At 39.1% G+C, this 17,941-nt stretch overlaps 1 protein-coding gene across 2 annotated transcripts in view; it reads left to right on the forward strand.

Moving 5' to 3' along the window:
• GLP1R (glucagon like peptide 1 receptor) overlaps positions 1-17,941 on the forward strand; it is a 91,915-nt gene that overhangs the window by 60,456 nt on the left and 13,518 nt on the right. For both annotated transcript variants that reach the window (XR_008449287.1, XM_054063443.1), the window contains exons 4-8: positions 1,203-1,312; positions 3,860-3,966; positions 7,370-7,523; positions 9,083-9,242; positions 17,401-17,461. Coding sequence is in view for 1 of the 2 variants with exons in the window: in XM_054063443.1 (XP_053919418.1) it covers positions 1,203-1,312; positions 3,860-3,966; positions 7,370-7,523; positions 9,083-9,242; positions 17,401-17,461 (592 nt within the window). In the remaining variant the exon portion in view is untranslated. The remainder of the gene's footprint in view (positions 1-1,202; positions 1,313-3,859; positions 3,967-7,369; positions 7,524-9,082; positions 9,243-17,400; positions 17,462-17,941) is intronic.

A 17,941-nucleotide genomic window follows, 5' to 3' on the forward strand; every position in this document is an offset into this window, starting at 1 on the left:
GTAGCAAACTCCTGACCAAAGGAACTGGTTGGCATTGGCAGCAGGCAATGAGGACAGGTGACATGTTCATAGCTGTTAATGGATGAGAATGCATATGTTGCATGCACTGACCTACCTCTCCTTTTGTCTTTGTGAAAACTTATGCAAACAGATATCCTTAACAGTAAGGAAAAACCGCCATGAGGCATAACAATTTTTATATTAATGCAGATAACTTTCTATTGTCTCTTATGGTATATTCAGTATACCAATTACAAAAGATAATAGCCTGTACCTACCAAAAGCATTATCAGTTGCCATTTAGCATACTCATTAAAAATGGCTTATTAGAACATGATTATATTATTTTTAAAAACTTCATTCTTTGCTTAGAATACCTACTACTAGTCTACTGCTGACAATTATGAAACAAATTCCCATTTATCAGCTAATATGCAAATTGCCTACTGGGTTGTTAAAATTTCAAATATGTTTTAATATTTTCCTATTAAACAGAAATGCTGAGTTCTAGTGTGTTCTGATTTGCAGTAATGAGGGAGCTGACAACAGGATGAGGTTGCACCAGGTGAGGCTGCATTTGAGAAAAAGCTGTAGTTGAGGAGTATTTTGATACCTTTATAGAACTGAATCCTCCTAACTCAGCTTCTAATACATAAAAGTTTACAGCTTTATTTTGTAGCACAGATGTATATATAAGCATTTACATTTTGGGGAGCTTGTGTTAACATACCTGTTGTGAGGTTTCTCCGCCTCTGGTTCTGCGTGATCTCAGGAAGCGAAGAGCACCTTTACTTTGTGCGTGTTGCCTTTTCCCTGTGTATTTTGTAGCTGGGGCTTAATATGTCCAGAATTTATGTGTCTTAAAGTCTAATATTTCAATGAACTGGAATTGATGCATTTTATGAAAGTCACACAAAGATTGCAGCAGCTGTTTCAGATTGCTGAATGATTAGCAGTGCTCCTGGACTATGTACTGTCTGATCTTTTTGCATTTGTGTTCTCCTAAGCTGCTCCCTGGTCCTGAGGATAAGCAACAGCAGCAGCATCTGCAGCAGGCAGGGAGCAGGGGAAATACTCCTGCAGCCACGAGAGCAATCAGTGAGGAAGAACTTGTTGCGCTGAGCCTCAAACCACTCTGTCTACCTTGCCAAACACGCAGGCTCTCCTTCTATTAATGCTTTGGTTTGTTTTGCTTCTGGCAGTGATGCATGGGCAGGTGTACCGGTTTTGCACCCTGGAAGGGACGTGGCTGCTGAAGGAGAATTCAACTCTGCCATGGAGAAACCTGTCTGAGTGTGAGGCCTCTGACCAGGTATCAGTTTCCATCTCTTGCTGCCCTTCTTGTTTAGGACAAAACAGAAGAGAAGAAAAATACAGGCATTGCATACATGTTTTTGTCCTGTCAAAGTAATCTTTACCAACTTGTCCTGAGTGCCTCACTTAGGTGAGCCTAATGCTAAGGGACGTCGGGTCTCTTCCCTTCAGCAAGGGGGATGGACGTTGGACAAGAGCAGGTTTAAATGTAATTGAGAAAAACAAGAGAAATGAGATGTAGTCCCAGCTGTGCTGTAGGGCAGGGGGCTCAGCTGCAGCCCACCCAGAACAGAGAAGTGACCTAATGTTATTCCTTTGCCTTTTCTTCCATTGGCATATCATTACAATAAAGTGACTGGTTATTCTGCCTTTCTTGTTAGCAGCTATTAAGGTGATTAAGATGAATTGAACTGAAGGATATTTGCTTTTCACCTCTGGGCAGGGGGCAGTCCCTGCTTTTTGTTTAAGTTTGTCTTTTTACCTTAGTTTTCTGTGAGCAATGGAATTAGGCATTTCAGTGTTATTTTCTTGCCCTAGTGCTTTATGCTCAGCAGGGAGCTGAGACACCTGGCACCAAATGAAGGAAAGCATAAAGATTTCCAGGGGATTTTTGTCAGCCATTGGCGTCAGCTCACGCACTGTGTGCGTTCTCATGACACGTGATACCATTACTGCTGTGAGCCTCCAAGGGTGATGCTTTTCCTCAAATAAAACAAGTGCACACTCTCTGTCTGGGGGTACTGGGAACTAGGACATAGCCAAAACAGTATATGAAATTCCCAAGTGCTGCAGGAGTTTCTATTGCTCAGTACTTCATTCTTCAGAAGGAATAAATGGTTGCAGACTAGGAGGCAATTGGGACAGAGAGTTTCTAAATCTCTAAAAACGTTAAATTTAACTTTTCCCTTTAATTTGCAGCCTTATTCCTTATCCCTTCTATGTTCTAGGGTATCCCAGCAGAGTGTGTTGTCTTAACAGAAAGTGTAAACCTGGTTGGTTGACTTTGCCATTATGGTTCTTTGAGAGCTATGTTGAAATATGCCGTGGAGCAAAATCCCCAACGGTAATATTTGGTCATTTGACACCTGCCTCCACGTTACCATGAACTGATCTAGATTCTGAAACTCTGCATGGTATCACTCCCTCAAATGTGAACAACCATGTGTGATTTTCCAGCTAATGTATGTAGAGCCCCCTAATAACCTACTTTGTTTGTATGTATATTGTACATAAGAAGGAGAGGTTGTTTTGATAAGTTTGCCATGTGTTATATTACAACTGTTGCTCAAATAAGATCCAAAGCATCTGTGAGTGTATCCTTATAAAGCAACATTGTGTGCAATGGTTTTGACCTGTGTAGATGTTATAAATTGTCGAGGCTCAATTGTTTGCCTGAGCTTTGATACTGAAGAGATTTTTCTTTTCTCTTTGTAAGGCAGCTCTCTTATCATTCCTTTTAAGACATTAGCCTAGCAAATCCCTGAGGAGCTGCCTTAAATACTTCACCTTAAATCCTCATGGGTGTGCAAAGTACATCTGAATAGCTGTACTTGTTTCTGAAGTACAAGGAATATATGCCTCTGTACAGCACAGGTCTCGGGAGTCACTTGCAGAATTAGCAGCTTAAAGAAGGGAAGTAAAATGCCTGGGTCTATTCAGACAAAGATACATGCTTAGAAATGAACCAGAATAGAGAATATGAATGCGCCTTAAAGCCCGAGCAATAAGCCTGTGTTGCCTGTGGCTTTTCAAATACTTTTCCCTAAAGATTTTGGCCACTGCTTTTGAATAAGAATCTCAGCGATCACGTCTTCAACAGCAAACCTGAAGGGAGCCACAGCTCAGGACTGTCAGGGGAATGCAAGCATCCCTGCTGCTCTGGCCTACCTTGTCCAACTCCCTCTGACGCAGTGCTATGACATTTAGGTTATGAGATAGTGTTGGACTATGGTTTGTTACCAGATGATTGCACAGTTGAGGAAGAAGAGAGACTATTTTGGAGCAGAAAAGAGCTTAGTTTTATGAATGTAAGGCATGCTTTGTTTTGTAGTCAATGATGAGATCTGGCCTGTTTTATTTCTGAGTATAGACGTAGCCAAAGGACTCCCCTCCCACCTTACAGCAGTGGGTTCAAGCCTGAAAACAGGACCTTTGCATTTCCACTGCAAGGCTGAGTTGTGTCTGTGCTTCCTCTCACCTGTTTGACTTGCTTGTGTGATAATTCGTGTCTCTAACTTTATTATGACATAATGTCACACTATCTGTTTTCTAGCCTGACTGCAAAGCCCAGCTGTTTGAGTGAACACCTGGGAGCAGCTGGGGAATTAAGATTACATTTTTATTTCCTTAGAACATACAAAAAGTGGAAGACTGTTTTAATAAGTTCATTTAAGCTTAAAACTAGGAGAATGACTTCTGGTTATCATTAAGAGGAGTTAGAAAGTAGCTGGGAGAAAAGAACTGAAGCCCATGACCTCTGTCTTTTCCTCCCTCCATTTTTTAAATCTTTTTATTTTATTTTATTTTCTCCTTTATGTGCTCTCAGGATGCACCAGAAGAACAGCTCTTGAATTTGTCCATCGTATACACAATTGGATATGCTCTTTCCTTCTCTGCCCTTGTAATAGCAACTGCCATTCTTCTTGGATTCAGGTAACTGGCAAAACTTTGAAGAGTGGAGAAAAGGTGTTATTTTCTGTGTGATAGTATCAGACTTTGACAGAAACATCTGATTTTTTTTTTCTTCTCTTCTATCATCTCATTATTTCTCTATCTTATGTCACTTCTGTGTTCCTCCCTATAGTCATTTATTCTCAAAATGATAGTGAAATTCCTAGACTTTTGCAGTGTTACCAGTATGAATGTGTGGAGCAGGTGCTTTTATCAGTTGAAACATTTTGTTGTGATATTGTTTGTTTTGATTAAATTTCTACTGGAAAAGGTGGGAAAGGAGATTCCAGCATTCTCTCACGTTGTTGTCTTTCAGATGGGGCGTTAGACTGGGGTGTGAGAGGACATTTAGGACAGAATTTTTCAGTTTGCCTTACTTGGAATCACCCAGAGCATAAAGCTCACTCTGGCCTATTTCACGGCCCTCACATCCAGAGCATATTTCAATACAGAAATAGATTTTTGACAATATTTCTCTTTTTTGAGGACTTTCAGAGAAATTCTTATTTCTTTTGCAATATGGAAGAGAACCTAATTTTGAAGCATGAAAAGTTTCTGTGAAATTGCTGTCACCTGGTCAGGCTGGCATACTGAGTTCAAGGTATGCAACAACCACTTGCATGGAGTGGGTCAATATTAAGAGAATATTGATTGTTCACAGCAATGCCACAGTATGTAGGTTTGGTTAAAAAGAAGAAGGAAAGGAAAAAATAGAACTGACAACTTTGAACTCCAACATAGATCTCTCTCTTTTTTCCTCTGGAAATGCAAGAAGTGTCTTGATTCAAGCGAGACTTCCCTGCAGTTTGGGGATGCTGAGCACAAGAGACTGATATTTAGAAACAAAAAAAGATGAGATCCTGATCTGTTGTGGGGAAGAAGTGCAACTGTCATGATGTCCCATTCCCTGCTATTGTATGCAGTCAGGCCCATCATCCATCTTAAACACTGATGAGACCGCCTCCTTAAATAGTATAATTTTCCATCAACCGGTATTCTTATTTGAAATCACGTCAGGTACTTTCAGTGCTGTGATTCATAAGAAACTTTCTTGCCTGACTAAAGAATTATTGCCAATTCATGATTGTTTGCTCTGGTGCCAGTGCTTTCTGCTAGCAAGCCAGTCCCTCTCCTTTCCTCCCTTCTGAACGTTTATACCCCTTACATATTTAAAAACATCAGTCATGCTTTTTAGCTTCTAATTTCCAAAACTAAAATGACCCAAGCCTTCTAGTATTGCAACACACATTTTAGCAGTGTTATCCCTCCTCCTTCCAGTGGAGAAGCATAGCCTAGAGATTTCAGAGAAGATTTTAAAATGACTGTGGAAACGCATACTCACCCTCTGAGAATGCCACATCATAGTTATGATTTGTACATGTTGTACCTGTGCAACTTTGGGATTCATCTGATAAAACACCAGATGGTTTTGAAGTCTCTAAATGTCTCCCAGGACAAGTGTGCTCTCCTTGTTACACTCATCAATGACACTTTTTGAATAGTCTTAGCAGCTCAGATATAAAGGTCACCGAGCACCACAACCATATACTTTTTGAAGGAAAGAGGGAAGGATGTGCATGTTGTTGGCAGGGAAGAAAGAGCAAGTTTAGCTCTGAGAGCTGGTAGAAGAGAGGGAATTTTGATGGCTTTACTTTTGTGGAGACATTTTTTAGCGTTTTTCCCTTTAGCTGTGAAGCAGGGACTGGAGAAGTGTACAAGACTGCCCTGATTTTTGAAAATGAGGTTTCAGAGATGTTAAAGAGGCTGAGCCCCTGGTTAAAATTATGCCATCAAACCATTTTGTGTTTTCCGGTCTAAATTGTCTACCTGGAGATGACTTGGTCCTGGATCTCATGAAATACATGACACCTACCCCTACATGGCCTTTCCCCAGTAGCCGTGCAACCTTAACAGTTAATAGAGATCGATACTTAATTCAGTGGCACCAAAATGCTGATGTTTTCCACTTTTGTAATAGGAAGGCCTTTTTAAGTTCTTAGGCTACAGAATAGCCTTTATATTTGTTTTTAATACTGATGCAACAGAGGAAACTATATATCTCTACTGTCCAATTCTGCATCCTCTGAAAGAAATGGAAGAAAAGTCTGTCGTTTCAGTGATGGAAGCTGAATTAGGCCCATAACTTCACGACTGAAACACTTTTAATAACTTGCATTGCCTGTAGCAGAAATACTCGGTAACTGCTTGCAACCTACTTTCTTCAGTTGGCTAGTTTACATAATTTTTTCAAACAGATTTAAATCTGTAACAGTTCTGAAGGGTAGCAACAAATAAACTTTAGGTAAAGGAAAATTAATATTAATCATAGTTAAGTTTTGAAATAAAGTGTGACTTAAAAACTATGCAAAAAAAAAAATCTATTTGACCTATGAAAACAATTTCTTCCTCTTCAGTGCAAAACTGGTAACGTTGAGACCAAGTCTAATTTTCTATCCAAATTCATAGAGTAGGAAAAATAGACATTTAAAGCATAAATTCACTGATACTCTTGCTGGAACAATTGCTGTTTATCATATGTTACCCGTATCTTTTAATATCAAAAAAGAATATGAGCCAGTGTAAGATCCTTTGAAGTGAAACGTGTACCCTTGCAGTGCTGGAAATAAAAAAAACAGTTCTGGATGAAGCTGGTAAAATATTGACAGCACTCTACAGCTGGATACTACTTACATGATGGCAGTTTCTTTTGCTATCCCTTGACTGCTATTTTTGACAAGTAGCAATTTTATTTTCTTTGCAGTTGGCTACTGAAATTGAAGAGGATTTTGTTCTTTTTTTTTTTCTATTCTGAATGCAGAAGTGAAAATTCTGTTCCTTTTAGTTCTACAGGAAGCATTTTCAGTTCCCTCAGGAGGCAATTTAAATACAGTTTTCTCTTGTTGTCAGTGGTAATTTACTGGTGGATGTTTTTTGACTGTGGGCTTGAGAACAGCAAGAAGCTGTACTGCACACTAGTTCCTGAGCTTTTCCAGGGTAAACCTGTGCAGTGATGTTGGAATTGACTCAAATATATTAGATTCAGCATTATGTGAAACTTGACTTTTTTTTACTCCTTTCAGATATAAGTAATCTGAAAATTACTTTATTGTTACTCTTTTTAAACCTTAAAACATTTTTTTTCTTACACACTGATCTCAATCCTTTCCCCAGATATTCACTCATAGGGCTGAAGTTTTGAATGTCTTTTCCTTGTAATTTTTTCCCAAAGACAGTTTGAAATCAGAACAGCCATTCTCAAGTTACGGAATTTCCTCTGCATACATCGTGATTTCTAATAGGGCCCGTTGTTCCCTCCCTCAGTCCTGTATGTGATGCTGCAGCTTTTACATAGGTTGTGGGTCATGACTGGTTCTCCTTTTTACAGACATCTGCATTGCACGAGGAATTATATTCACCTGAATCTTTTCACATCTTTTATCCTCCGGGCTATATCCGTCTTCATTAAAGACTCAGTGGTGAAGTGGATGTACAGCACTGCCACACAAGAGCACCAGTGGGAAGGACTTATCTCCTTCCAGGTAGGGGCAGACACTGTGGTGGTTCTTACGATATTGGAGTCGTCACTGTGGTGTGGCTGCATGACAGCAGGTAATTTCATTTCGTACAACAAGGGCTGTATTTTACAAAATTCTGTTCTTCAGTCCATGGAGTTTCCCTGAAACTTGTAGCACACATGTATGTTGTTGTGGTTGTGCCACTTCAAGCTTCACGCAGGCAAGTAGTTGATGCTGTGGCATGTTTCTCTGTCCGTAGGAAGTTTACACCTGTTGGAGGAAACTTGAAGAGGTAGATTTTTGATATATATACAAATGTCCATATCTTCTTCCTATGCTGCAGTTTCACTTCTTTTAGCAGTGACAGGAGGGTATTCATTTCCCTAAGCCAGCACCTTTTGTGATTGGACTGTCCATCTTGTATAACAACCAAATTAGTTTGTCATTCATGGAGATCTTTATAATCTGTTAATGGCAGAAAAAAGGGAAGCATCTGATTAAAATGCAAATTTGAAAGCATTTAGAAAAGCTTTGAGAGGAACCGGCTAATTAAATACTTTGAACCAAAAGGAGTGGATATACAACTCTTTTGTGAACATGATGAAAGCATGCCTTTCTACCTTCAGATTTGGAATACAAAACATGCTTGAATCTTCAAAGAAAGGTATTTTCATGATTTGTATAACTCTTGTGGCTCTATAACCATAAGTACAGCATTTGCTGTGCAATACAGGTTTAGGCCATAAAGGGTATGTCTTCTGCGTGTTTAGTACCCATCCTTTTCTGACACTCTGCCTAAGGCTTAAGTGCTAATACCATATAGTGAATCTTATATGATGGTTGATTTCTTCTCATCTGTAGTGTATCAATTGGCAGAAAACAACAAAGCAATATGTATCTTAAATGGCTTGGAAATGTTCGCATTCGACTGTCAGTCATTTTCTCCTTTCAAACAAAATTTAAGATTTATGCTCTCACACATGGTTTATCCTGTAGTAGTTTCATCACATCTGATGGTTTTATTTTAGTAGATAATCAGGTTTCATACTTACATAAAACCCTGCTGACCACCTCTTTGTACATTACCAGCAAAGAGATTTTGCAATTAAATGTGATGCACTGGGCAATACTGCTGTTCTAACAAAAATGTTTTGCTTTGGAAAATATTCAACTTTATGGCATCCACTATTTCTCAGAGAAATTCTGAGCTGCAGAATAAAGTATTGTGGAAACAAAAAGATTCACTGACTGCAGTTGACACAGTACCTTTAAATTGTTCTTCTTTTCATCTTTGTGTTATACTTTTCAAAATATAATCCATTGCTAATTGAAGGAAAATGCAAAACAGGTAATTTTGAGATTATTTTTTTTTAAAGTATGAATGTTGTTGAAAGCATCTGTCTGCTGTGTATAGCACCCATTACTGGTTTCTGTCCTTTCAGTACTCAAACATAATTAGTTTAGCAAGTGTTATTTTGAGGAGCAAATAAAAATTGGAGAGAGAACCAGTCTTTTGGGTTAGTATCCTTTTTATTTCTCAGCCCCTGTTGCATTCATCTGGGCTCTGCTTTCTTCTGTCACAGGAATCACTCGGCTGCCGCTTGGTCTTTGTGATGATGCAGTACTGTGTGGCTGCAAACTATTACTGGTTGCTGGTAGAAGGCATGTACCTGTACACACTGCTGGTACTTTCAGTCTTTTCTGAGCAGAGAATTTTTCGTCTTTATCTCTGCATTGGCTGGGGTAAGTTGATCTTTCCATATGCTCACCTGTTGCTGCAGATGATATAATAAGAAAAAAATGCTGTGTGTCTATTATAGTGCTACCCAGTTCAAGTCCAGCACTCTTCATTCCCTTTTTATTCCTGATCCTGTCCTCGGCCAGCACAGCTCCTTGATGCTTGCAGTGTAGAGGCTCTGAGCCTGTAAGGGGGGACTGTGCGGCATCACAGAAACTCTCCAGACTGGTGGCAGGCATATGGTACTTTTCCTGCAAAGTATCAGCTTCTCATTAGAGAATACATGTGTGTATGATTCCAGATGAGTTGGAAGATTGCCTTACTCTGTTTCCTGATAGTTTCCCATTTCCTTAAAAAATGTAACTACTTGTGGAAAAAATAGCGATGATAGCTTGTATGTGGTCAACCATAACAGTAGAGAAAAGGGGGCCGTATGAGCTAGGAGGATGCAAAGGGGCTGATGAGCAAGGAAGTTGTCACTCTGGTTATGTGGGCAGAGCAGGTCAAGTAAGGATTGTCAGGTGAAAGACTGGTCAGAGTGCATGTGCCATGGGCACGTGTGTGCTTGAGATTAAGGATTGTGGTGCCTTGAAATCAGTTGAGCCAGAGTTGTCTTCTGTAGAAATGCAAAAGCTTTGATTCTTTTGCTGTCCAGTTAACCTCAAATGTATTACTGTTCAGGATTAATCCTATTTTTGGAATGATCTCTTGTGTGCTTTTATTGCATTCTCTCCTCTTGATCCCCCTCCCATTTTGGTGGAAATTGGGTGACTTTTGGAAAGCTGAAAGTAAATCCAAGAAAATACTGCAAGTGCTTTCACATATATTGGTTTGAACATGTTAATTGATTTGACTGCCCTTCTCTTTCCATGGATCTGTCAAGTGTAACTATTCTAGCAAATAAGGTCACTGGTAAATGCATATACATGGCTTACTGTGAATTAGCCAAGTCTACCAAACACTGATATATGAGGAGAAAAGGCTTTCCAGCATATTGATGGGAATAAATAAATGCAAGTGTTAGCAGTTCAATTAATAACTTCTATATCTTCTATTATTGTTTTATATAGGACATGCTGCAAAAGCAGCAACGTCCTGTATAGCATTTGAATTACGTATTTTTAAGCATATTTTATAAATAGCCTTCCCTCAATTAAATGAAGAAAAAAAAAAAAAAAAAGAAGATGGGGAGCTATCCTGAAGCACTGGCTGAGGTCATGAGAGGAAATGGAAAAGAAATTAGAACAAAATTATATCTAGCCAAATCCTGAGGGTATTGTATTGTTTTATAAGTAAGGGATTAGGATAGTCTTGATCTGAATAATTTCTAGTTAGAGTTTGTCTCTTGGAAAAGCAGAAGGCAAAAACAGAAGATTCTATTTTGAATTTGTTCTTTTTCAATTAAAGTTTTGGTACTGTGTATTAAATTTCTGGATGAGTTTGTAGAAATGAGTGACAATGCCAGAATTTGGCATGGGATATATGAGCTTAATCCAAGCTTCCTAGAAAAGCTTTGCCTGTGCCATTCAACCCTCATCTGTACAGTTTCTTCTAGTCCAGGCATGGCTGCATGTGAAAACTTTGCTAATGATTCTCCACCTTCAGATGAAGAAGCATCTATTATTTCAGTGCTCCCAGATTACTTTTATTAGATAAGTTTTGTCTCTAACAAGTAGGAAGAGATCAAGATTTTTTTTTTCACTCTATCTTGCTTCTTCACTGGTGATCCCATGTTTTGGGTGCTCGGGTCCCTCACCAGGTGCCTTTCTGCTGTGTACAGTGCTTAGAAGATTGAGGTTTTTGGGGGCATCACGATAGCCTCATCATAATGCTGAGGCTTCAGAGAGACAGTAGGTTCCTGTTGGAGCTTAAAGAGTCCTGCTCTTTGAAATAGTTTATCAACCGTAAAAGTAAATCTGGATCAAAAAATAAGTATCTAATTAACAGAGCTGATTTGATACCCTGACCCTTTGTTCTTTTAATGAATTTTCCTACTAGAGGAAATTACTTATCATTTGTTCATTACTTATAATTTGATGGATATTTATGTTTTAAAATCTCATATATGCATTGTCCACAAACTTAGTGGGTGTTAGTAATTTCATGTTGTTGTTTCTTCTGATCGTAACTGAACTTTGTGATTGCTCACAGACCATATGGTATTGGTTTTGCTCTCTGAATGGCTTCGACAATTCCCTATATGGTCACATATGTTTGCAGTTGTACTTCTCTCAAATGTACAGATGAATAAAACCACATATTCTCCTCGAGGTTTTCATTCACCTCAGTGTTTGCTCATACTCTTGGTCATGATGTTTGCCCTGTTGTACTACTTTCAAGGAAAAACAGATCTCAGAACAAACAAGAAGCTAAAGCAAACTGTTTCCTCAGGTAATCCCAAGCAAAACTGTAACGTAATGGCCAGATTCCAGATTGGTTCAAATGTCTCTGTACCTATTTCTTTCCAAGCTTTTAAACTGCTATATTAAATAGTGCTATATTTTGTTATAACAAGGGAAAAAGTCCACGTAATTGTGTAAATAAAAGCAAGTTCTTCTCCCACTTTCAATTCAAAATGTTGAAAGAATAAACTTGATTTTCAAATGGAAGCATGTAAAAGATACCACTTTTAGTCTGTGTTTTCCTAGGAACTGTTAGCAAACAATGAGGAGTATAAAGAAAAATGAATAAGTATTTCCCAAATATATTTTTTTATATGATAATTTCAGGTCAGTTTGTAATGTTATTAGATGGTAGTACATTTAGTTTCAGTTCAAATGAGTAATTATTTCTTGCTGCTGAAGTGTTTTAATAAGGGGGAAAAATCTCTTTGTCTCATGTTACGGTACTTTGCAAAAGCTAGAGAAGTTATAAAATCTTGATAGACCTGAGGAAACTAATGTAGTTTTACAGATTGGGAGTCATTTATATCGACATCCTGTACATTGATAGGATTCTATAAACTTTCCTGATTACTTGTGAGGTAACTGTATCCCTGTAATGGCCACTTCCTTGCCAAGTTTTCATGCCATATTAGGCTTTGATGTGGCAGTGTTATATTTTTCTTATTTCATTTAATGTGGAAAATGTCTTGCTTATGTCTTCATCTTCTTTGTAAAAGCAGACTTTCATATGCTCGCATCAACCTCAAGTTCCACGTATCTTATTGCAAAGCCAATGGTTTATGACTTTTTCAAAACTGTTGGGGGAGGGGGCAACAGCAGAAACACCAAGAGCATCAACAAACAAATTATTCACAGGCTAATGGCAGAGCAGGTAGATGAGTTGTTCCCATCAATCTGAAGGTCAGCATAACAGAAGCTAAACAGGATATTGATTCAGGCAGTCGTTAATATTTGCAGGAAAAAAAAAAATATTGCTATACATTGCTGGTACTCAGTGCTTTCTTCCTCTGGAATAAAAGAAATCCCTGACCGTAGATTTCACCTCCTAACATTGGTAGAAGGGGCAAAGAAAAAAATATAACTGCAGAGATTAAGGTTATTAATACTTTGGTTTGTTTCTTTGGATGTGCAAACTGCTCTTAATCGGTGTGTCCTGAACATCAAATCAGTGTTCATCATGTCTGAGCCCAAGTGAAGAGTTGCTGAGCTTAACAGTAACTTCTAGCAGCTTTGTCAGTGCTGTTCAAACTACTCTCTGGAGAAGAGCAGTTTATACTGTAGTGCTGCTGTATGTGTCTTTTGGAAGCTTTTATTGGAAAAAGGGACTGCTCACATTCAGAAGTGGGGAGGAGAGAGGAATAGTGAGACAGCAGCAATGTTGCATGGTGACTGTGTGACATTTGGGTGGGAAGAATGACAGGAGACAATTTTCAGCACCTGAAGGCTAAGAAGACGATGTTAGTAATAAGCTAAACATTCTCAGAGCTTCTATGGCAATTTAACACGCAGCTGCACTTGCAGCAGGGAAACTGCCATAAGAAATAAATAATGCCTTTCCTTCCAAGCCTCAGCAATCCAAACTTGCTCTAAGGAAGAATACTTTGAGGGAATGAAGATATTAAAGCCAGGAAGCCTGGCTAGGGTCAAAAATCTACATCCTCATTGCAAGGAAGATATGACTGGAACAGAGCCAGTAAGAAACCTTTCTTCTGAAGCCCAGTGTGAACTCAGTGCAGCAGAAGGATGTATTCATTGCACTAACCACTTCTTGTTTGTTTTCAGATGAAAACTGTTTCAGACGTGTAAATGAATTTTGTGCCCAGACTGATCTTGGTAGGAAATCTATCTGTATGTTTTTTCTCGTAATACTTTTCACTCTGTCTTCTGGATTAAACTCTTCCTTTCACTTTTTTACCTGTTTTAGAAAGAAAAACATTTTGTCTTTCCACCTCACATGTTCAATGCTGTCACTCTTTCTACATATAGATATATTTATTACTTCTTTCAGTTCAGTTCCACATGCTTCTTGAGTTTGTATGTCAATCAGTTGCTCAAGTCAGACCATCCTGGATGGTTTCTGAGAAAAAGAGGAGGATTGGAGTTCTTCTGACAGCAGTAGTGTCTTTCTGGTTTGTGTGCCTGATTGTCTCCGAGGTTGAACTTCTCATCACATGAAAACCAATGGTGTCAGGTTATGGGTGAAATAGGAGTTTATATGCAAAATCATCAGTCCTAAAGTGCTGTGTTCAGCATAAATCCTTTCTTAAGCATTTCAGCAGGATGGCAGCACTCTGGTCCTACAGAAATAAATTTACTTCAGGAGGAATCTCTAATCAACATATGAAGAACGAGCAGAGCCTTCTTTGTTCCTCATACGTCTTTCTTCCCTGCAGCTGCCTTTATGTAGATTGTGATAAAATGTGAAGCTAGAAATGTGTCTGCAAGAGTGAAAACTTGCTTTGCATATGGAGGTAAGGGAAAGAACATGGGATGGAATAGCACCACCTGGTGACACCTTTCATAGTAACTACTACATAATGGACTCAGAGCAAGCTTGAGCTTTTCTGTTCTGAAATATCTCAGGCCCATTAAATGGAGAGACTGTTTTTCCACGTGTTCTTACCCAAACACGGTAGCTTCCATTAGCAGCTTCGCAAATTGCTGTTCTTCCTGCTCATTAGGAGCAGTGAAGCATTGTGAAAATGTCAACCAAACAGTGGTTCCTGTGCAGAATTTCTCACAGCTTCCTCCTTTTACCTACCCTCTCCTATTACCATTTTGGGTAATGTCTGGTTTTCCAGCTTTTTTTCTTACTATGCAGACATCTGGCCAAGTGTAGAATATGTAAGCTAGAATGAAAATAAGTAGGTTGTGGTGCTTATTTATGCAGTGTAGCGTTAAGATGTTGATTTGGAAGTTCCATTACTTTCTTATCATTTATAATATATCTTGTTATCACAGCCTATAATTCAGAAGCCCTGTCATTGCAAGTTGAACTTATTAGCTGAGCTGTTAGCATGCTGATTTCCTAGTACACCTGACAGATTTCATAATAGCCACGTAGCGTTCGGAGATTTTTTGGTCAGTTATCAGCTCGAAAGAGTTAAGATGACAGAGGGAGGGGGTATCATGAGCAGGCTGGTGCAGCTTCTGGCATCTTCAGCAGTGATGCAGTACAGACAAAAGTAGATATTACCATTTCCAGAATTCAGAGACTTCTTTCAATAGCAGCAGCAAGACAAAGAGGTGTAGGACTGAAACTCAAATGCATCAAAAGAGCTGCATGTTGGGAGCCTAGGACTGGAATACAACACCGATTCTGTTAATGAATTATAGTAATCTGTAGAGTTTATTCAAGGAGCTGTACCCAGTTTGCTTCTACTGCCTGCTCAAGCCAGCCAAATTTCTCTTGAATGAGTGAAGTAACCAGAATAGTGTTTGCATTTGTACCAGTTAATGCAGGTTAATTGGGTATCAAGATTTTAAATTCATCTATGGGGAGCCTCAGTGATCCTTGCAAACTACAATCATTGCAGATGCGCTGCAGACTTGCTCTTTGTCTGTTCTGAACAACTTCTATGGATTTGATATGGATTAGGGAATGTTCATGGGGCCATCTATTCTTTAGATCTTGACTAGGAATTTGGAAAACTGGATGCATTCTGGTCTGCTGAAAGTGAGTCCTAGACAGTTTTCTGAGCCAATCATTTCCTAGGGTAAGACTTTATGAAAGCTCAGATGCTATCCATGTGGAATTTGTACTGATGTTCAAAGCTTATATATATACGTATTGCACTGTTAATTCCTGGTGTCTCAGATTATAGTCCATGCTAGCAGTACACATTGTAATGTGATTGATGATGTTGCAATACCAAGGCACCAGGGGCCTGCATACGAAGTGAGAGGGGGAGGGAATGTTGAACAAATCACGTTGTGCGTGCTACCTATTAATCTGTATATCTGCATAGCAAGATGCTGATGCAGTTCAATAATACAAGGCTCTCCAAGCACAAGCTTGGCTCTTTTGAAATATAATATTAATAACAGATTCACAATTCAAATGTTGAGTAATGCAATTAAATATGGAGAGATTCCTGATGTATCCATGAGATGGATATATCAACAAATCATTACCATTCAATACATCAGTTCCCTCCACTGACCCACAGCCTTTGTGCTCTCAGTGTTCATATCTCACATTATAAGTTTCATATTAAAATGTCTTAATTCTCAGTGAAGTCAATAAAGGAACAATTCAGGTGGTATTTAGGTTCTATGAATCAAAAGCTCATTTGTCTTTGGAATTGACTTGCAATGAGCCTGTTCTTATTCTCTTATGCTACTATCAAAGCAGCACAGAGTTCTTAGTAACTTTGCTTCCAAATTATTGTGTACTCAGTATCAGGTACATCCATGGAATGTGTTCAATCACTTGCCCAAATAATCTCTACTCAATTAATTATCTTTGCTACTATTCTAATTACTGGGTTTTTTTATCACTGCCTTTTTTTTTTTTTTATTAACTGTCTGAGGAAAATAATTGAGTTTGGCTTTTTTTTCACATCTGCAGTATTTTGCTGTTCTGGTAGTAGAGGAAGAATACAGTACAACAAGAGAAGTTTTATACACCAAATTTTTCACCCACTGCAGATATTGCTTGTAGATTTTCAGACTGCAAGAGATCACTGGTTTCATTGTGGGTTCTGCTGTCAGGAAATGTGTATTTGCCCTGCACACCTGTGTTCTTATGGTCTCTTACCATACTGGTTCTTAAAGAGTGTGATAACAAAGCACACAAGCTACTTACAGCATTGGACACTGTCTGGAGAGTTACACTGAGAAATGAGATCATCTTGGGTCTTTAGGCAGAAATTCCCCATCTTGCTCATTGAGTCTTAATCTTCTCTCCTTCCTTGTGGGCTTTTTATGACATTACCTGTACTAAGTATTGATTGGTAGATGCACTTGAAAATTATTCTTCAAGACTTAGGCATTTTGTAAATGAAATAAATTCATTTGAGAGCCTTTGACATTGTAAAGCAAGTAATGACTGCCAGCTAATTTGGCTTCTCACTTTTCTATTTACACCCCAGATAAACTGACCAACCATAGCACATGCACTGTCAGGTAAAGGGTAGGACTAAGCTTCTTCTCAAGACCAGGTGCATCCACTGTCTTTGCAGCCCCTCAAGTCCATGCCAGTACTGCAGCCAAATATGGAACTCCTCCGCGGTCTAAGTGTGCTTGTTATGTAATTGTGTTGCCCACACACGAGTGTATATGGGACTGAATGTGCTCCAGCCCTGATAGGTATAGACAACTTGAGCTTGGTACCGCCTGAATAAAGTGTATCTGACCGACAGGCCAAAATGTGTATGTGAAGGTTTGGGCCAGAGAGCACTGGGCTCCTCCTCTCCAGCCATGAATACAGAGGCCAGCAGGCTTTCTAGAAATGTTTTTCACTTGGTAAAACTTTCTACAGAAAAGTTGGTATATGCTGTGTTGTGTGGGCGTGATGGTCTCTTCACTTTCCATGCTTCTTTAGGAGCTTGGTGAGGGCCCAGGCTAAACGAATTGTATATTAGTTACTTGCGGGCTAGATTCCTCCTCTCATCATTGACAGCCATGTATGCTGGGCAGGAGCTGCAACCTACCACCAGTTAATTGTGTTGCTCATCATTACATGGGGGATTTGTTCTTCTCACTGCTTTTTCCTGTCTCTTAATGTCAGTGTCAACCTTATCTCCTCTCTTCCCAGGTGTGCCAATGCTGTTTGTTATCCTCTGGGGAACTGTCAAGTACCTTTATGAAGATGAGGGGTTGGTTTAGTTCTGATTTTTCAGCTACCTCATTTGTGCTGCATGTGTGCACCAGCAGGTCATTGTTTGCTTTCTGTTCAGCCGTGGTTTGCTTTGGCAATGTGCTTGAAACCTCACATAATTGCTTCTGTTTTGTCTGAAGGTCTTGCGTAACATTTCAGAAAGGAGCATATGTTTGCTTCTGATCAGAATTTTCTGCATGTCTGAATGAATCTATCCTTTTGCAGGTCAAGGAAAGGTATGTTTTGTTTTCCTTTAGTTACAGTACCAACAGAAGTCATCATACCCAACCAAGACCACTCCTGATACTGTGCCTTTGGCAGTAGCCTTTACAGTTATGCTTCAGAGGAAGGCAAAAACCTCCCACACAATTCTGCCTGCAATTTGTAGTGGTTAGCTTATGCCTAGCAGCAGAGATGTGACTGCCTGTTCTTGTTTAGGCTCCCATTATTTAAGTCTTCTTAAAATAAAAGCACATTC

Source organism: Cuculus canorus, chromosome 3, assembly GCF_017976375.1.
Source record: "Cuculus canorus isolate bCucCan1 chromosome 3, bCucCan1.pri, whole genome shotgun sequence".
In the NCBI taxonomy this organism is placed as follows: Eukaryota; Metazoa; Chordata; class Aves; order Cuculiformes; family Cuculidae; genus Cuculus; species Cuculus canorus.